This window comes from Pongo pygmaeus, chromosome 15, assembly GCF_028885625.2.
Source record: "Pongo pygmaeus isolate AG05252 chromosome 15, NHGRI_mPonPyg2-v2.0_pri, whole genome shotgun sequence".
NCBI lineage: Eukaryota > Metazoa > Chordata > Mammalia > Primates > Hominidae > Pongo > Pongo pygmaeus.
The window spans coordinates 53,650,837-53,668,928 of NC_072388.2; the positions used below are offsets into that span (position 1 = coordinate 53,650,837).

An 18,092-nucleotide genomic window follows, 5' to 3' on the forward strand; every position below is an offset into this window, starting at 1 on the left:
ACAAAATTAGAAGAAACACTGGGAGAAATGTTAATTGCCTAAACATTTGTTTCTAAAATGTCCTGTTTAAAAACATTTTACAGCTCACTTTATTGATTTACACATAGTAAGCAATTATCACAAAGAAAAAGGAAATACTGAGTAGGATTTTATTAACAGTTACTTTCTAAGCCACATTTACATCAAAGCAGAGCACCAATTCGCATTTTTTTATCCTTTCCTTAGCTTTAGAGACTTCAACTAAAAAGATGTTTTCTCTGTTAAATATCCCTGTCATAGAAGAATTCAGGGAAAAAACAAACACATTTAAACTGCTAATTTGGTGGGTTTTGACGACGACGGAGTTTCCTGGAAACTATGTGCATAAACCACCTGGAAGAGGAATTTAAAAAAAAAAAAAAAAACGAAAAACCTGGTTTACTAAAAAGACAAAAGTGGCTGGGCACAGTGGCTCATGCCTGTAATCCCAGTACATAGGGAGGCTGAGGTAGGCAGATCGCTTGAGCTCAGGAGCTCAAGACCAGCTCGGGCTGCGTAGCAAAACCTCGTCTCTACAAAAAAATACGAAAAATACAAAAAATTTGCTAGGCATGGCAGCATGGACCTGTAGCTTTAGCTACTCGGAAGGTGGAGGATGGAGGATCGCTTGAGCCCAGGAGGCAGAAGTTGCAGTGAGCTGAGGTCACGCCACTGCACTCCAGTCTGGGCAACAGAGAGAGAGATTCTGTCTCAAAAAAAAAAATTACTTGAATTTGTTTTCAAATTGACCACAAAACCTGTTTTTTTTGTTGTTGTTGTTATATTAAAGAAAGAGTTTAAAAATGCCAAAATAATCAGGTGTGGTGGCTCACGCCTGTAATATCCCAGCACTTTGGGAGCCAAGGCCGGCAGATCACCTGAGCTCCGGAGATCGAGACCAGCCTGGGCAACCTGGCGAAACACTGTCTCTACTAAAAATACAAAAAATTAGCTGGGCATGGTGGCACACGCCTGTAATCCCAGCTACTTGGGAGGCTGAGGCATGAGAATCACTTGAACCCAGAAGGCGGAGGTTGCAGTGAGATGAGACTGTGCCACTGTACTAGCCTGGGTGACAGAATGAGATTCTGTCTTGAAAATAAAAATAAAAATGCCAAACTGGAGAAAACTAGATCCAGTGTCCAGATTAACCTTGCCCCAGCCAGCAAGTTTTGCTTTTTCTTCTGTGTTGGACAGGACTCTCTTCTGCATTTGAGGGACTTTGGTCACATCTCTTTTAAAGCACTTATTTGGGAGTAGCATAATGACTTTACAAGCCTACCTCTTCCAGGCCACAGCCTCGTTTATCTTTGTGTGGTATAGCACATCTAGTCGGTACTATAATAAATGCTAATTCAGTGAACACAACTAGGAAAAATGTCTAGTTTTCAAGCACATTAAATAACTCTTAAGAGTTTTGAAAAACTAAACAGAAAAAGAAAGAAGGTCTCTGTTGGTAGAGAGCAAATTAGACTGTAACACAGCAAAATTTATTAACTCTCAGTTATGTATTAACCAGTAGTGTCATGAAAAAATCTTTAGAAGAAACAATACTTGGTAAACTGAAGTTCAGCTCAAAAGGGGGCAGGGATGACACTAATACAGATCAGTAATTTCTCATATCGATAATTTTTTTTTTGTTTTTGAGATAGTTTCGCTCTGTTGCCCATGCTGGAGTACAGTGGCGCAATCTCGGCTCACTGAAACCTCTACCTCCCAGGTTGAAGCGATTCTCTTGCCTCAGCCTCCCAAGTAGCTGGGATTACAGGCATCCGCCACCAGGCCTGGCTAATTTTTGTATTTTTAGTAGAGACAGGGTTTCATCATGTTGGCCAGGCTAGTCTCAAACTCCTGACCTCAGGTGATCTGCCTGCCTTGCCCTCCCAAGGTGCTGGGATTACAGGCGTGAGCCACTGCACCCAGCCTCATATTCATAATTAAAGGAAAATAGGAAAATTTTATACACTTAAATTAATGCTTTTTTTTTTTTTTAAAGAGACGGGGTTTTGCTGTTGCCCAGGCTGTCTGCAAACTCCTGGACTCCAGTGATCCTCCTGCCCCTGTCTTTTAAGTAGGTGGTATTCAGGTGTGCACCGCTGTGGCAGGCTCTCAAATGAATTTTTAAAAATTATTTTTCACAAAATGTACTTTCTTTTAAAGGATCTCCGAACAAAAAAAAGCATAAATACTACTGAGTTGGGTTAGAAAATGCATTTAAAGTTAAAAGAATAAAGAAAGAGTTATCACTAAGTTACTTCATCTTCACAGAAATTCTGTGAAATGGGTACACTGTGGTTTTAGAGATGAGGAAACAGTGGCACAGAGCCAGGGCTACTGAACGAAGATTTCAGCCAGGATACCACAAGCAGGCAGTGTGACTCGAGAGCTTGAGCTCTGGACCACTAGGAAACATTGCCTTTCCAGAGAAGCGTGTGATTTGCTATCTTTACCACAAACAATGAGAGCAAACAGAGGCATTAAAAATGCAAATAAATATGAAGATGAATTTCTTTATTTCTTTTTTATTTTAGAGACCAAGTCTCCTTCTGTCACGCAGGTTGGGGTGCAGGGGCTGTATAACCTTGAACTCCTGGGTTCAAGTCATACCCTTACCTCAGCCTCCCGAGCAGCTGGGACTACAGGCATGTACCACCATGCCTGGCAGGGTCTCTCTATGTTGCCCAGGCTAGTCTCAAACTCCTGGCCTCAAGCGATCCCCATGCTTTGGCCTCCCGATGTGTTGGGATTACAGCTGTGAGTCACAAAGCCTGGCCAAAGATGAATTTCTTGCTAGCCAGAATAGGTAAGGCTCTTTAAACACAACAGCAGGCTACTAAAAAAGTGATTGCAGAATTTTATTCCCTGAACTTCCATGTACCGCTATCCACAGAAAGGAAATGAATCATCTCTAAATATGCCAACATGTTAAGCAAAACTGGTGTGAAAAGTACAGTAAGCCATACTGAGAAGTGTAGCTTCCAATCTTTGAAAAATATTTAAGGCTATATACCAAAAAATAAATAATAAATAAATGTTCTACAAGGGTGTACCCCCCAAAAAAAAAGAAAAATATTCTTATTCAAGTTTATTATTCCAGCATAAAGTCAGGAAAATATGAAAATATGAAAACATTCTGCAGTTATCAATTTATCACGTAATATACAAATAAATACATTTCTATCAACAGATTTTTTAGTGTATCTTCTCAGTGCTTCAAATGCCTACTGTATAAGATTCCCCTCAGTAATTCAATTATTCTACAAGCTGGTCTTTATAGGAGAAGTATTTATTCTTTCAATCTACTTATCAACTAACTCTCTTTGTTCCTATATTTTAATACAAAAAAAAATAAGGTTTTTTTTTGCCAATAAATAGATGTGTACTCTCTACCAAATTACTTTAATCTTTTTGGACCTTAGTTTTCTCATATGTAAAAATGGGGGAGAAGTGCTGGGGGTGAAGAGAGACAGCAAATAGACCAAAAGAACTTGGTAGTTCCCATTCTTTTATTCCTGTAGGGCTGCTGAGCTATTATAAAGGGTCTAGGAATGCACACAAGCACCAAGAATTCTCTGTAGACCAAATACAAAAATAGTTTCCACTTTACATACTAAAATTTTCACATGTATGCAGATAATGTGATTTGTAAATACAATTTTATATTAAAATAAAATTTTCAGGTCTACAGAAGCTTATGTTATCATGCCTGTAATCCCACCACTTTGGGAGGCCAAGGTGGGAGGATCACTCGAGGTTAGTTCAAGAAAAGCCTAGGGAACATAGCGAGACTGCGTCTCAATAAAGAAATATTCTTTATTAGCTGATAGTAAATGTAGAGCTACTAGAGCTACTATTATTTGGAGGCATGAACTGTTCAACATTTAAAAAGGACTCTTGTTCAAGTCCAGCCTGGATAACGTAAGGAGACCCTGTTTCTAAATAAATAAATAAAAAGGGCTCTTATATTTGAAAATGTCAGGAGCTACTAGTATAGATGGTTTCTAAAATCCTTCTAAGTGTAAAAGCTGTAATTTAGAGTCCATTATTTCTTTATCCATTATTGAATATAACAGTTAAATATTACCAGCTGTAATTATTGTAGTTTTTAACAAGTTAAAATTCTTTACAAATCTTAAATAAAAAGCAGGTAAAAAATGTGTTCCAAAGGGTTGTGTGGAAAAAAAAAAAAAAGCATGTAAGAAAAAAAAAGCCAGCTGGATAAATTACTAAGGGTGTGAAAACTGCAACTGATGAAATACTTGTAATATTAAATGAAATGAAGAAGCAAAATTATTCATTGCAGATGACTAATTTCATATATTGTAAATAAATAATTTCATATACCTCTTTAAGATAATGACATTCACTAACAAAATGAATAATCTTACTTGAATAACCATTAGGCAGAATAGTAAAAATCCTCATAGGTTCAAACCTTAACCTACTATTAAGATAGACTGTGAATTCTTTAATTCAAATTACTAAACTAACTAGATTCCTGAAAATGGACATGCAAGAAATCCCTGAGAACAACCTACACTATAAGAACTACTAAAAATAGTGAATGTGGCTTGGCATCTGGCTTATACCTATAATTTACCTAGCACTTTGGAAGGCTGATGCAAGAGGATCAGTTGAGGCCAGGAATTAGAGATCAATCTGGGCAAGATGGTGAGACCCCATCTTTACAAAATATTTTTAAAAATTAGCCAGGTGTGGTAGCCTGTGCCTGTAGTTCTACCTACTCAGGAGACTGAGGTGCGAGGATCACTTGAGCCCAGGAATTCAAGGCTGCAGGGAGCTATGACTGCACTACTGCACTCCAGCATGGGCAAATGAGTGATACCCTGGCTCTAAAAGAAAAAAAAAGTTAATGTATATACTTCTTCTGATACTAAATATGTCAGTATTTAGAATGTAATATTCAGTGATACAATTGTAAAGGCAAAACACACAGAAATAACCACCAATTCCTCTGTAGTTCTCTACTAATTCAATTTTGCATCCTTTGAGACTGTATGTCTTTTCTTCTCAAACATCCCACAATGACAACCACTGTCTCCAGAAATAACTGAATTCTGCTTCATGATCTGCCAACAAAACAGAAGCCAAAAACAGAAGATAGGAATTTGCTACCTTTCGGCTACCAAATCTATCTGCATTTGTGCCTATTTTTTTCCCTTCCACAACTGATAAAATGTCTATTTTCCTATTTTAGACAGGTGATCTAGAAGCTACTACTTTTTTTTCTTTTTTCATTCCTTTTATTGGCTCTTTCTTTTAAATTATCAATCTTATCTTCTTTACTAAATTCATTGCCAAAAGATTACAAAAATGCTATAGAGTCACCTAAGCTAAAAAATCCCTTCAAAGACTTTTTATCCTCCTTTGGGTGCCACCCCAAATCTTTGCTCCTCTTCACACCAAAGTTCTTTTTTTTTTTTTTTTGAGATAGGTTCTCTGTCGCCTAGGCAGGAGTGCAGAGGCGTGATCATGACTCACTGTAACCTCAACCTCCTGGGCTCAAGTGATCCTCCCCTCTCAGCCTCTCAAGTAGCAGAGACTATAGGTGTGTGCCATCATGCCTGGGTAATTTAAAAAAAATTTTTTGTGGAAACCGGGTCTCACTATGTTGCCCAGGCTGGTCTCAAACTCATGGCCTCCAGCATTCCTCCCGCCTTGGGCTCCCAAAGTGTTGGGATTACAGGCGTGAGCCACCTCGCCTGGCCCAATAGTCAAATTTCTTGATAAGAGTTATCCACATATTCTACTTTCATTTCTTTACCTCCCATGCCCACCCCAATCTGGAATTTAACATTTTATCACTTTTATCAGAGTCACCGTTAACCTCCATGTAGCCAAATTAAGAAGTCTTCTTGAACTTAACTTCTGGCCTTATCTGATGTAGTTTATCGAATTGCTGCTTTGTTTAAAAATTCAATTTATTTAACTTTTGAACTAGTAATTCAAAGTTACATGCTCAATTTACATGCTCAAAAAGTATAAAAATGAATACAGAGAAAAGTCTCCTATACTATCCACTGAGTTTCTCTCCGTGAGGTAACTATTATTGTCAGTTTCCTTTTTATTCTTCTAGGAATTCTTTTGCGTATGTAAAGCAAATACAATTACATATTCTTATTCTTTCCCCACTTTTACACAAATGGTATTTATTTCACTTAACACATCTTGCAGATTTTTCTATATCATTATATAGTGTCCTCATCCTTTTTAACAGCTTTGTCAAGATATGATTCACATAATATTGAGTTCACAGAGAATGTACCAGCCATATCATATGGTAAGTATACAATTCATCCAGGCACGGTGGCTCATGCCTGTAATCCCAACACTTTGGGATTTCCCGAGGCGGGAATATCCCTTAAGCCCAGGAATTTGAGACCAGCCTAGGCAACATGGTGAAACCCTGTCTCTACAAAAAGTAGCTGGGTGTGGTGGTGCGTGCCTGTAGTCCCAGCTACTTGGGAGGCTAAGGTGGGAGGATCGCTTGAGCCCAGGATGTCACTGAAGTGAGCCTGAAGTGAGACATAATCGGGCCACTGTGCTCCAGCCTGGGTGACAGAGTGAGACTCTGTCTCAAAAAAAAGGACATAATTCATTGGTTTTTTGTATATTCACAGAATTGTGCATCTATCAACACTAATTTCCGAACATTTTCATCACCCCAAAAAGAAATCCCATGCCACACCCAGCCAATGTATCATTTCATACATATGCCAGCAGCAGTACTTCCCAAACTTTAATGTGCACATGAATCAACATAAAATACTGTTAGTCCAGGACCAAGTATGGTGGCTCATGCCTGTACTTTGGGTGGATCACTTGTGGTGGATCACTTGAGGTCAAGAGTTCAAGACCAGCCTGGCCAACATGGTGAAACCCTGTCTCTACTAAAAATACAAAAATTAGCTGGGCATGGTGGCACATGCCTATGTAATCTCAGCTACTGGGGAGGCTGAGGTAGAAGAATAGCTTGAACTCAAGAAGCGGAGGTTGTAGTGAACCGAAATCACGCCACTGCACTCCAGCCTGGGTGACAGAGTGAGACTCCATATTAAAAAAAAAAAATTCAGCTGGGCGTGGTGGCTCACGCCTGTAATCCCAGCACTTTGGGAGGCCGAGGCAGGCAGATCACAAGGTCAGGAGATCGAAACCATCCTGGCTAACATGGTGAAACCCCCTCTCTACTAAAAATACAAAAAAATTAGCCAGGCATGGTGGTGCACACCTATAATCCCAGCTACTGGGGAGGCTGAGGCAGGAGAGTGGTGTGATCCTGGGAGGTGGAGCTTGCAGTGAGCCGAGATCATGCCACTACACTCCAGCCTGGGCAACAGAGCGAGACTCCGTCTTCTATTAGTCCTTCCTCCTATTACAATAATTAAGCAAAACATCTCAAAAAGCAGCTTAATTGTATATTTCAATTCTCAATTGAATATATATCCAGTTTTATTTTCACTTTTACTTTTATATTTATTATTATTTTATTAAAATAAAAGACAGTAATAAAAGGTGAAATGCCATGTTTAATCAGAATTCTCCCTGTGTGGCTGAAATGATGGTAAGGTCATCCTAATTATTTCTATTTTGTTCAACATGTTTCAAGTAAAGCAAATGACTGAAAACTTCAGAGTGAATATGAACAAATTCCTAATTTAATGACTATGGAAACCAAGTAATTGGACTAAGATAAAAGACAAATACACTTAAAGGGACTCATAAAAAGAATTTCAAAATACTTTTAAAAAAGAGTCAACTTAAGACTTCTTTTAATAGCCCACCTTAGTTGCTGGGGATTTTCATGGATACCAACCACCCAGTAGTGATCAGATTTTCCTTTGCAGTGCTCTCTTGTATTACATATAGGAGTCCACGTATTACCAAGTCCTCTGTTAAGCATTCGAACAATTCCTTCTGAATCCACGTAACAAGGGGTACCTAAACACCAACAGAAAAATCACTTGGAGACATAGCTACATGTTGTTAAAGAAACCCTATTTCAAATATATTATACATACCAAGGATTCAAATTTGCTTTCAAAAGCAAAACACAAAACAGAAGCAAATAATCTTAAGATTATTACTGTAAAATTTCATTAACCATATAGAGTAAGACCTAACTGAAAAAAGAAAAAAAATTGGATTTGATATGACTAAAATTTACACAAAAGTGAAAAAACTGAGTTTCAGTGAAAACTATGCCACCTGCTGGAAGATAATAATAATTTTATTTATTTATTTATTTATTTATTATTATTTTCTTTTTTCGAGATGGAGTCTTGCTGTGTACCCAGGCTGGAGTGCAGTGGTGCGATCTCAGCTCACTGCAAGCTCCGCCTCCCGGGTTCAAGCCATTCTCCTGCCTCAGCCTCCCGAGTAGCTGGGAAGACAGGCACCCGCCACCACGCCTGGCTAATTTTTTTTTGTATTTTTAATAGAGACAGGGTTTCACCATGTTAGCCAGGATGGTCTCAATCTCCTGACCTTGTGATCCACCCGCCTCAGCCTCCCAAAGTGCTGGGATTACAGGCGTGAGTCACCGCGCCCGGCTGATAATAATTTTAAAGCCAATTTTAGTAAAAAATTAAACATGAATCAGAAGGCTTGAGAAACATTTAGAAAAATGACCAAAATCTGATACAAGGTGATCTTTACGAAATTTATCTTTAGTACTCTTCTTTCTCTCTCTTCTTTTTGTTGGCCTTGTCACTATTCTGTCCCCAACTACTAGGTAAGCAATTCTTACCTCGTAAAACAGGGAAGCATTCTTGTTTTCCACCTATTCTGCTTCCAACTCAGGAAATCTGTGGCAAATTACCTCATTATCCCTTTTCTTATCTGTGGCTTCACACCCCCCTTACTCTGCAAACATTCGTTTCCGCAGGGTCTGGATCTAATTGGTACTTGGGAGAAAAAAATCTATACAAATGGAAGTTACCAATGGTTCATATTATTAAAGCCTGAATGACTAATAGAAAACACATTTAGAAATGGTTATTTTAAAGACAAAGTGGAGTTTCCAGCAATGTAAATGAAGAACATGTATCTCCAAAAAGAGAAATATTTAAGTCCCCATGAGACAGGGATGGCAGGTGATTTAAAATAAGGTACTCCTGGGCCAGGTGCAGTGGCTCACTCCTGTAATTCTAGCACTTTGAGAGGCTGAGGCAGGTGGATCACCTGAGGCCAGGAGTTTGAAACCAGCCTAGCCAACATGGCAAAACTCCATCTCTACTAAAAATACAAAATTAGCCAGGCGTGGTGGCACATGCCTGTAGTCCCAGATACTCAGGAGGCTGAGGTACGAGAATCACTTGAACTCAGAAGACAGAGGTTGTAGTGATCTGAGATCACATCACTGCAGTCCAGCCTGGGTGACAGAGTGAGACTCTGCGTCAAAAAAACCACAAACACAAAAACAAATAAAATAAAATAAGGTACTCCTCAGTGTCTTTCAAATCATCTGTCATAAGCCTCTAGAATTTGGTCTAAAATAGCACTTATCCAAAAGAAATATCATGTGAGCCACAAGTGTAATTTTTAATTTTCTAGTGCCACATTAAAAAAGAAAAATGGCTACATACCACGTATCTGAACAACAAAAAAAAGTTAAGTGAAAAAATTTAGGCTGGGGGCGGTGGCTCACGCCTGTAATCCGAGCACTTCAGGAGATCGAGGCAGGTGGATCACCTGAGGTCAGGAGTTCAAGACCAGCCTGGCCAGCATGGTAAAACCCTGTCTCTATTAAAAATACAAAAATTAGCCGGGTATGGTGACGCAAGCCTGTAATCCCAGCTACTCAGAAGGCAGGAGAATTGCTTGAACCCGGGAGGCAGAAGTTGCAGTAAGCCGAGATCGCATCACTGCACTCCAGCCTGGGAAACAGAGTAAGACTCCTAATTTATTCCTTAAAAAAAAAAAAAAAAAAAAAATTTAAATAGAGATGGGATCTCGCTATGTTGCCCAGTCTGGTCTTGAACTCCTGGGCTCTAGTGATCCTCCTGCCTCGGCCTCCCAGAGTGCTGGGATTATAGGCATGAGCCACCATGCCCAGCCAAAAAAAAATTTTTTTTTAAAGAAAAAAAGGATGAAGTTAATGTTAATAATACATTTTATTTCATCGAAGATATCTCAAATATTATCATTTAACATGTAATCAACATAAAAAAATTGATTTTTATATTCTTTTTTTCATGCTAAGTCTTCAAAATCCAGAGTAGTTTATACATACAAGCACATCTCAGCCATATTTCAAGTGCTCAACAGACATACATACTAGTTATTGTAGTAAACAGTGAAGCTCCAGAAAATTCTAAGTTTTGTGTATGATCTGCTGGAAAAGACACAACTTATTATTGATTTCTATCACCTACTTGCTATTTAATACTTTCAGAAAAATATATTTCCCTCTTTATAAGTTTTCTAATGAGAATTCTCATGAAGAGAGATCTTTAGCCGGGTGCAGTGTCTCATGCCTGTAATCCCAGCACTTTAGGAGGTCAAGGTGGGTGGATCACTTGCACCTAGGAGTTTGAGACCAGCCTGGGCAACATGGCAAAACCCTGTCTCTACAAAAAATACAAAAATTAGCTAGGCATGGTGGCACATGCCTGCAGTCCCAGCTACTAAGGAGGCTGAGGTAGGAAGATGGCTTAAGCCCAGGAGGTGGAGGTTGCAGTGAGCCGAGATCATGCCACTGCACTCCAGCCTGGACAACAGAGCCAGACCCTGTCTTAAAAGAACATAAAAATAAAAACAAGATCTTATACATAAAACAATGGCTACCTTGCCTAAAGATCGCAACTCCCAGTTCTGCCAACATATTAAAATAGAAATTTAAAATATAAAATAGAGATAATTTATTCTTAAATTAATTAGGAATAAAACAATGAAATAATTTTCTTCTTGAAGAATATCTAACACTTTATATTATACTTGTTTTTTTCAAACAAATTTATCTTGCCTTCAGCTGAAAACCCAATCCATGCAAGGTAGGATTTCTTTGTAAGAGGAAGAGGGTCACCATGCAAAATTTGTTTTTTCTTTTTCCCCAGCTCTAGCAGTTCAACTCCAAGGCACTGATCCCCATCAAATCCTGTACCTAATGAGAAAATGTAAATATAAATCAGGCATCAAAGGTTAGCCAACTATAATGCAGTCTAAATTATTTTCTGTGAATTGATTTTGTGGTTAATTACTAGACTGACTAGCACTACTTTTTATGAATAACCCATCTAACTGAGGCATCATTCAGGTATTAGAAACATAGTAAGATATTACATGGACTCGTCACATAAAGTCCTTATAAGTGGGCATTTATTCACTCAAGACATATTTACAGAGAGCTTACTACACGCCAGCATTGCCCTAGATACTGGGGCTACAGCAATAAACAAAGTCACCGCTCTTATTAAATTCAAATGTCAGGTAGAAGACAAATTAAAAAACACAAAAAGAACAAAAAAAGTTATCACAAAGTTAAAATAATGTGATACAGAATGTCAGAATGGTTTGTTAGACTGGTTAGTCAGAAGTGGCCTCTCAGAAAGTAAAGTTTAAGCTGAGACATGAACTGCAAGCTGGACCCTACCACGCAAACATTAGGGGAAGGAACACGAAAGTGGATGGAGGAAACAGCTAATGCAAAGTCCTAAGGTAGGAAGAATGGAGGGCTTGAAGAACACAAAGAGGCAGTATGGCCAGAACATGGTAATGAGAAACAACAGTAAGAGATGAGGATGGAGAGGCAGGCAAAGGTCAGATTATAAGGGATCAGTAGATCACCTTGACAGCTATCAGAAGTTTGACTTTGATTCTAAAAGTGAAGGAAAGTCAGAGGGATTTGAGAAAAGAAGCATGATCTATATTTTTAAAAGATCACCTAGGCTGCTGTGTGGAGAATGGACTGTGGAAGGCAAGAACTGAAGCTAAAAGACTAGTTAGGAGGCTACTATGACAGTCCAAGAGATGACATCTAGGTTGTATTAGCAGAAGAAATGAAAAGAGACAAATTTAGAATGTGTTATTCCATAGAATTGACATGATATAATTTTACTGTTGGAGTTGATGCAGGGGAAATGGAAAGAGAAGAATTGAGGACAATTTTTAGATTTTTGGCTTCAGCCACTAGATTGTTAGTAAGCCATTTACTAAGATGGGGAAACTATGTAAGAAGCAAGCTTGGAAGGAAAAAAATCAGTTTTTATTGTGAGCAAATTAAGTCTGAAATGTCTGTCCAAACTCTAAATAGATTTCAAGTGGGCAACTGGATGTGTAAGTCTGGAGACACAAGGAGAGGGTAGGGTTGGTGCTATCAACTTAAAAGTCATAAACACTGAGATGTATTTAAAGCCATGGATTATGATAAAATTCCCCCCAGGGTGGTTTCTCAAACCGCATTTTTTGACCTATGAGTCATGGAATCAATTTTAATTTGCAACTAGCATTTTAAAAAATGAAATAAAAAAATTTAAACTGAAATCAAAGAGTAAACATTGTCCAGGAGACTTTTATTTCAGTTACATTTGCAGATATTTATAGAACAGTTATATAGAATATATTTCTTTTCTTTTGTTTTTCTTTTTAAAATAGAAACAGGGGCTTGCTATTGTTATCCAGGCTTGTCTTGAACTCCTGGGCTAAAGCAACTCTCCCGCCTCGGCCTCCCAAAGTGCTGAGATTACAGGTGTGAGCCACCACACCACACCACACCACACCACACCTGGTCCAGAATCTATGAATCTATTTCTTACTGTGGCAAAGCAGACAAAAAGACTGAAAGACCCTGACCTAGAGAGTAGTAGAGAAAAAGGGGATACACTCCAGCTAAAAGGTAGAGCCAACAAAAAAGTAAAAAGGAAGCTGCCAGTGAGGAAAAATATTGAAAGTATGATGTCACAGAAGTCATGAGAAGAAGGTATTTTCAATGGAATTATTTTTTTAAAAAGCACAGAGATTATCAGTTACCTTGATAAGACCAGTCTTAGCATAGTGATGGGGACTGAAGAAAGACATGAGGGGAGGAAAAAGGAGGCAGCAGCTTTTAAAAAGTGTCACATTCAGAGTTGTTTTGGCCCTTCCTACTAGGAGTTATTTTTGTGGAATTTCAACGCTGAAAGTTCTCTGGTCGTGCTTGCCAAAATGGTAAGACTTAGACACGGAAGTAATTAACCAAATTCCACCTTGGAATTCTCTCTATAATATAGTTCTATTAAGAAACATTTTCATTTTTATTGCTGCTAGTGAACACAACAATTTAAAGATTACACTGATTCAAAAGGAAGTACATAATCCAAGACAAAAAGAGTAACAAAAACAGCAAAAAAGCTCAAGTAATTTCCATTTTACTTCAAGTCATAAAAGACTGAAAAAAATCTACCTCTGTGATAAACAATGAAAAGCTGTTCTCCATGTCCTGCCATTGACACCACAGGTCCAGCAAGGCTGAATACCTCTTTTTGAACCCCTCCAATAGTAAACAATCGAAGAAGCAGGGCACTAGTAGCAGCAGCAGCCCATCCTTGACCGAGACATATGGCTTCAATATCCTCATTCTGAGGCAAGTCTATTATCCACTCTTTGCTTGAATCCCAAGAACTAAAGTGCAGGCAGTGAAGCTTGCTAAAAATTAAAACAAGACAGAAACAATCAAACTTTCATATGGTATTTACATATATATGTATATATAAGCAATCATGATATTCAACAATAAAACCAAATAGTTTACTTCCTATTATACACTAGTATAAGAAGTTGCTTTAAAAAAGTAATTATGAAATACCCTTAAAATGAACCATACTGATATCTTTCCAGCCTTTTTTCTTTGCACATACATATATGTAAGTTATTATTAAATACAAATTGTTTTTTTTTTAAATGGAGTTTTGCTCTGTCACCCAGGCTGGAGTAGAGTGGCGTGATCTCTGCTCACTGCAACCTCCGCCTCCCGGGTTCAAGCAATTCTCCTGTCTCTTGCCTCAGCCTCCCGAGTAGCTGGGACTACAGGTGGGTGCCACCGCACCTGGTTAATTTTTGCATTTTTAGTAGAGACGCAGTTTCACCATGTTGGTCAGGCTGGTCTCAAACTCTTGACCTCAGGTCATCTGTCCGCCTTGGCCTTCCAAAGTGCCAGGATTACAGGCGTGACCCACCATGCCCAGCCTGAAGGATACAAATTTCAAATCACATAGAAGATAGTAAAATCCATGAAGTGTATCAGTACTATAATCAGCTGAAGAAGGGATCAAGAGAGGGCAATCTCTTGATTAACAAAAAGCTGAAAAAATATATTCTTTTCTTTTAAAAAGAAAAACATTCTGCACCCATTGCTTTCCCATCATAATTTTTTTCTTGACATCTATCTACCTATTTATTTACCTACCTACTTATCAAAACATGTAAACATCCAAAAAATATTAAGTGGAAAAAGCCAACGGGTGACTAGTACATTTTTTGGTTTGTTTTTCCGTTTTTTTTTCTTTCTCGAAGAGAGATTTTAAATCTAATCCATCGTGACAAAAATCTAGACTAATAGTTGGCCAAGGCTAGGGTTGAACTAACTGCAAAGGGATATAAGAAAACATTTTCGGGTGATAAAGAACATTCTGTATTTTGATTGTGGTAGAGGTTATCTGTGCATATACACCTTTGTCAACTCATCAAACAGGTGCATTTTATTGTAAATAAATTACATCTCAATAAAGTAAATTAAAATAAGGGAGGTTCAAATAGAAATCTGGAAGGATACATATCAAATTGTTAATAGCAGTTATATCTGAGAGTAGAATTCTGGGAGGAGTTTTCATTTTCTGAAACTTCTATACTGTATACTGGTTTTTTTTTCTTTACAATGAATGTATATTACTCTTATAATAGTAAAAAAAAAGCACTTAACAATGTAAAAAAAAATCCCATCTCTTGCATTACTAACCATGCCATGTCATTTGGCTATGTAGTTAGAGCATGTAATGAGGGAATCATTATGGCAAAAAACAGACATATGTTCTGAGGTATTTTGGGTGTGCTGGTGTTTGTACCAAACTCTTCTGAAATTTCATATTACAAAAAATAAATTTTGTTTTATTAACTTTTTGTCTTTAATTTCAACAACTGTATCTAACAGTTTAACACTGCCAAATTCTTCCTAATAACCTTGAGTTTACCTTGCCAGTTCATCTGTGCTTTCACATGCCAACAAAATAGCTTCGTGGGAAAGATCTGCTATTGTATAATTCAAAGTGTTTGATAAGTGTGTTGCATGGTGTATGGAGGTATCATGGAACTCCACATCTATGGCATTGTCTTGCTCATCATTATAGCAGCGAATAATTCCAATAGAGTTCCACACCTACAAACAGGTAAGATTAAATATAAGTCTGAGAAAAACTGAAGCTCCTAGAATCAGTAAGCCACAGTAGTACAAATTAACAAATATTATAATTAAATTTGTATTAAGATTTAGGTTTTGGGAGCTACTACATCTCATCTATCTCTAAATAGTTTCTGACAGGAGTCATAATACCAGAGGTACAATTACTTATTATTTCCTTGGTGAGAATAAGATACATATATACTTATTAATTAGCAAATAGAGTATTTAATAATATTTAAAAATTACATGACTGTTACTTTAAAAGTACATTACAGTTGTCCCTTGAACAACCGAACCATTAAATTCCTCAAAAGAAACATTTCAAAAATTGAGTTTCCTTACAAATATGAATGCAAATAACAACAGACTTTTTTCCTGTTCTAACTAGTTATTCTATGATAAAATAAACATATACATATTAAGAAAACATAATTTTTTTTTTTTTTGAGACAGAGTTTTGCTCTGTCACCCAAGCTGGACTGCAGTGGCATGATCTCGGCTCACCGCAACCTCTGCCTCCTGGATTCAAGTGATTCTCCTCCCTCAGCCTCCTGTGTAGCTGTGGTTACAGGTGCATGCCACCAGGTCCAGCTAATTTCTGTATTTTTTTTAGTAGAGATAGGGTGTTTCACCATGTTGGCCAGGCTGGTCTCCAACTCCTACCCTCAAGTGACCAACCCACTTTGGCCTCCCAAAGTGCTGGGATTATAGGTGTGAGCCACCACGCCCGGCAGAGGCAACATAAATTGATACCACTTGGAAAACTTATCTTCCACTGATGTCCATTGTAGGCTCACACTAGGCCCTAGAGTTTCTAATAAAATTAGTGCCAATATTTTATTTAACATAACTATAAATAAAATATTGACACTAATAAAAAAATTAAGACCTATGACTTGATGACTACTGATAGCAATAAAAAGTTTTATTAATATTAATCACCACCCTTAATCTCTACATAAAAATTTATGCCAGGCCTATAGTCTTCAAATTTATGCCAGGCCCATACTTTTAAAAAGGCAAAATCCTCAGAATGGAAAACATCATATAACCAACATAGAAAAACTAAACTTTTTAAGAACTCAGGCCAGGCGCGGTGGCTCACACCTGTAATCCCAGCACTTTGGGAGGTCGAGGAGGGCGGATCACGAGCTCAGGAGATTGAGACCATCCTGTCTAACATGGTGAAATCCCGTCTCTACTAAAAATACAAAAATTAGTTGGGCGTGGTGGCGGGCGCCTGTAGTCCCAGCTACTCGGGAGGCTGAGGCAGGAGAATGGCATGAACCTGGGAGGCGGAGCTTGCAGTGAGCCGATATTGTGCCACTGCACTCCAGCCTGGGCAACAGAGCGAGACTCCGTCTCAAAAAAAAAAAAAAGAACTCAAATCTAAGGCAAAAAGCCAATATATTCATTTTGTCTATTCATGAAATATATATTTAATGTGTACTGTATCATACCTTGTTCCAAATCCTAAGAATATATCAGTAAACAAAACAAAAATCTTTATCCTTGTGTAGCTTACATTCTGGTGGGTGGTGGAGTGAGGAAAAGGGGTAGACTTTTCCCCCCCATAGTATTTGCCACCTTCTAATATATTATACTAGTAGTTGTCTTCTAAGAAAGCACCTCCTTACTAGTGTTTTGGAGTCAGTATAGTCTTCTGTGTAACAATGACTATGAAGAATAAGGTTTGAAAGTATTGCCAAGAAATATTGCAAGATAGTAATATTTACTTATGTTCATTTAATGTCATTTTGGAAAGCAGAATTTTATTTATCGTCATTTTCAATAAGGTTGAAACAAGATTAAAACTGTGAGCTAACCATAAAATAAACCAACCACAAAACTGTAATCAACCAAAGTGCTCCAGGCTATTTAATCAAAGTTTTAAAAAATATGTTTTATCCAAAAAAATTAACTATAGTAAGAAAAAAGTGCTGAAAACCTTCTAAGAAGTTAAGTGTAGATCCAAGTCTTACCATGAATCTGTGAGTGAGATGCAAGGGTGTAGAACCTGACTGAAATGGCTTTTGCCGGGGAGTTGGCATGGGTCCATCATAAAATGGCCTTTGGGATGTTACAAGTGGTAGATTGTGAATGCTGCTTTCTTGACCATCTTCCTCCTCCTCTTTGAGAAGACTAGAACCAGTTTTTAGCATTGAAATATCTGCAACACAAAGGATCATAATTAAGGGAATCACGAATACCAATGATTTGGAAAAAGGAAAGCATTATGGAATCTAGTAACTTTTTCATTCATATTCAATGACACTGACATGCTATTTGCCTCCTTCACTGTGTTAAAGAGATGCAGTGATGGTGCAAAAGCAATGGTGGGTAAAATTCCTGGTGCCTTGGCACCAATCAAGGCAGTGGCACCTAACTGTATTAGCCGTTACTGCATTGTTAACCACCACTCACTTGCAGTAAAAATATTAATTTGATTAAATCTTGACGCTTACACAGATTTTTTTTTTAAAGTTCTGTGTGCTAAAATGAGAAGTGTGATGGTTGTCTTGAAAAAAAGCACTTATGCAATTGTTTGAGTTGTAAGCTGAACTAAGTGATTTTTTTCATACAACACTACTTTTACTTAAAAAACACATGCCAGATAAACTACGGTTATGCAGAATTGGATCTTTGGCAAATATTTTCTTGTAAATGAATGAACTGAGCCTGT

General features: G+C 37.8%; 1 protein-coding gene across 6 annotated transcripts in view; it reads right to left on the reverse strand.

The window, feature by feature from the left end:
• WDHD1 (WD repeat and HMG-box DNA binding protein 1) overlaps nt 1-18,092 on the reverse strand; it is an 85,005-nt gene that overhangs the window by 32,747 nt on the left and 34,166 nt on the right. For all 6 annotated transcript variants that reach the window (XM_054448511.2, XM_063651610.1, XM_054448513.2 and 3 more), the window contains 5 exons: nt 17,392-17,579; nt 15,201-15,385; nt 13,418-13,659; nt 11,003-11,140; nt 7,821-7,977 (listed from right to left, as the gene is read on the reverse strand). In XM_054448511.2, the coding sequence (XP_054304486.1) occupies nt 7,821-7,977; nt 11,003-11,140; nt 13,418-13,659; nt 15,201-15,385; nt 17,392-17,579 (910 nt within the window). The remainder of the gene's footprint in view (nt 1-7,820; nt 7,978-11,002; nt 11,141-13,417; nt 13,660-15,200; nt 15,386-17,391; nt 17,580-18,092) is intronic.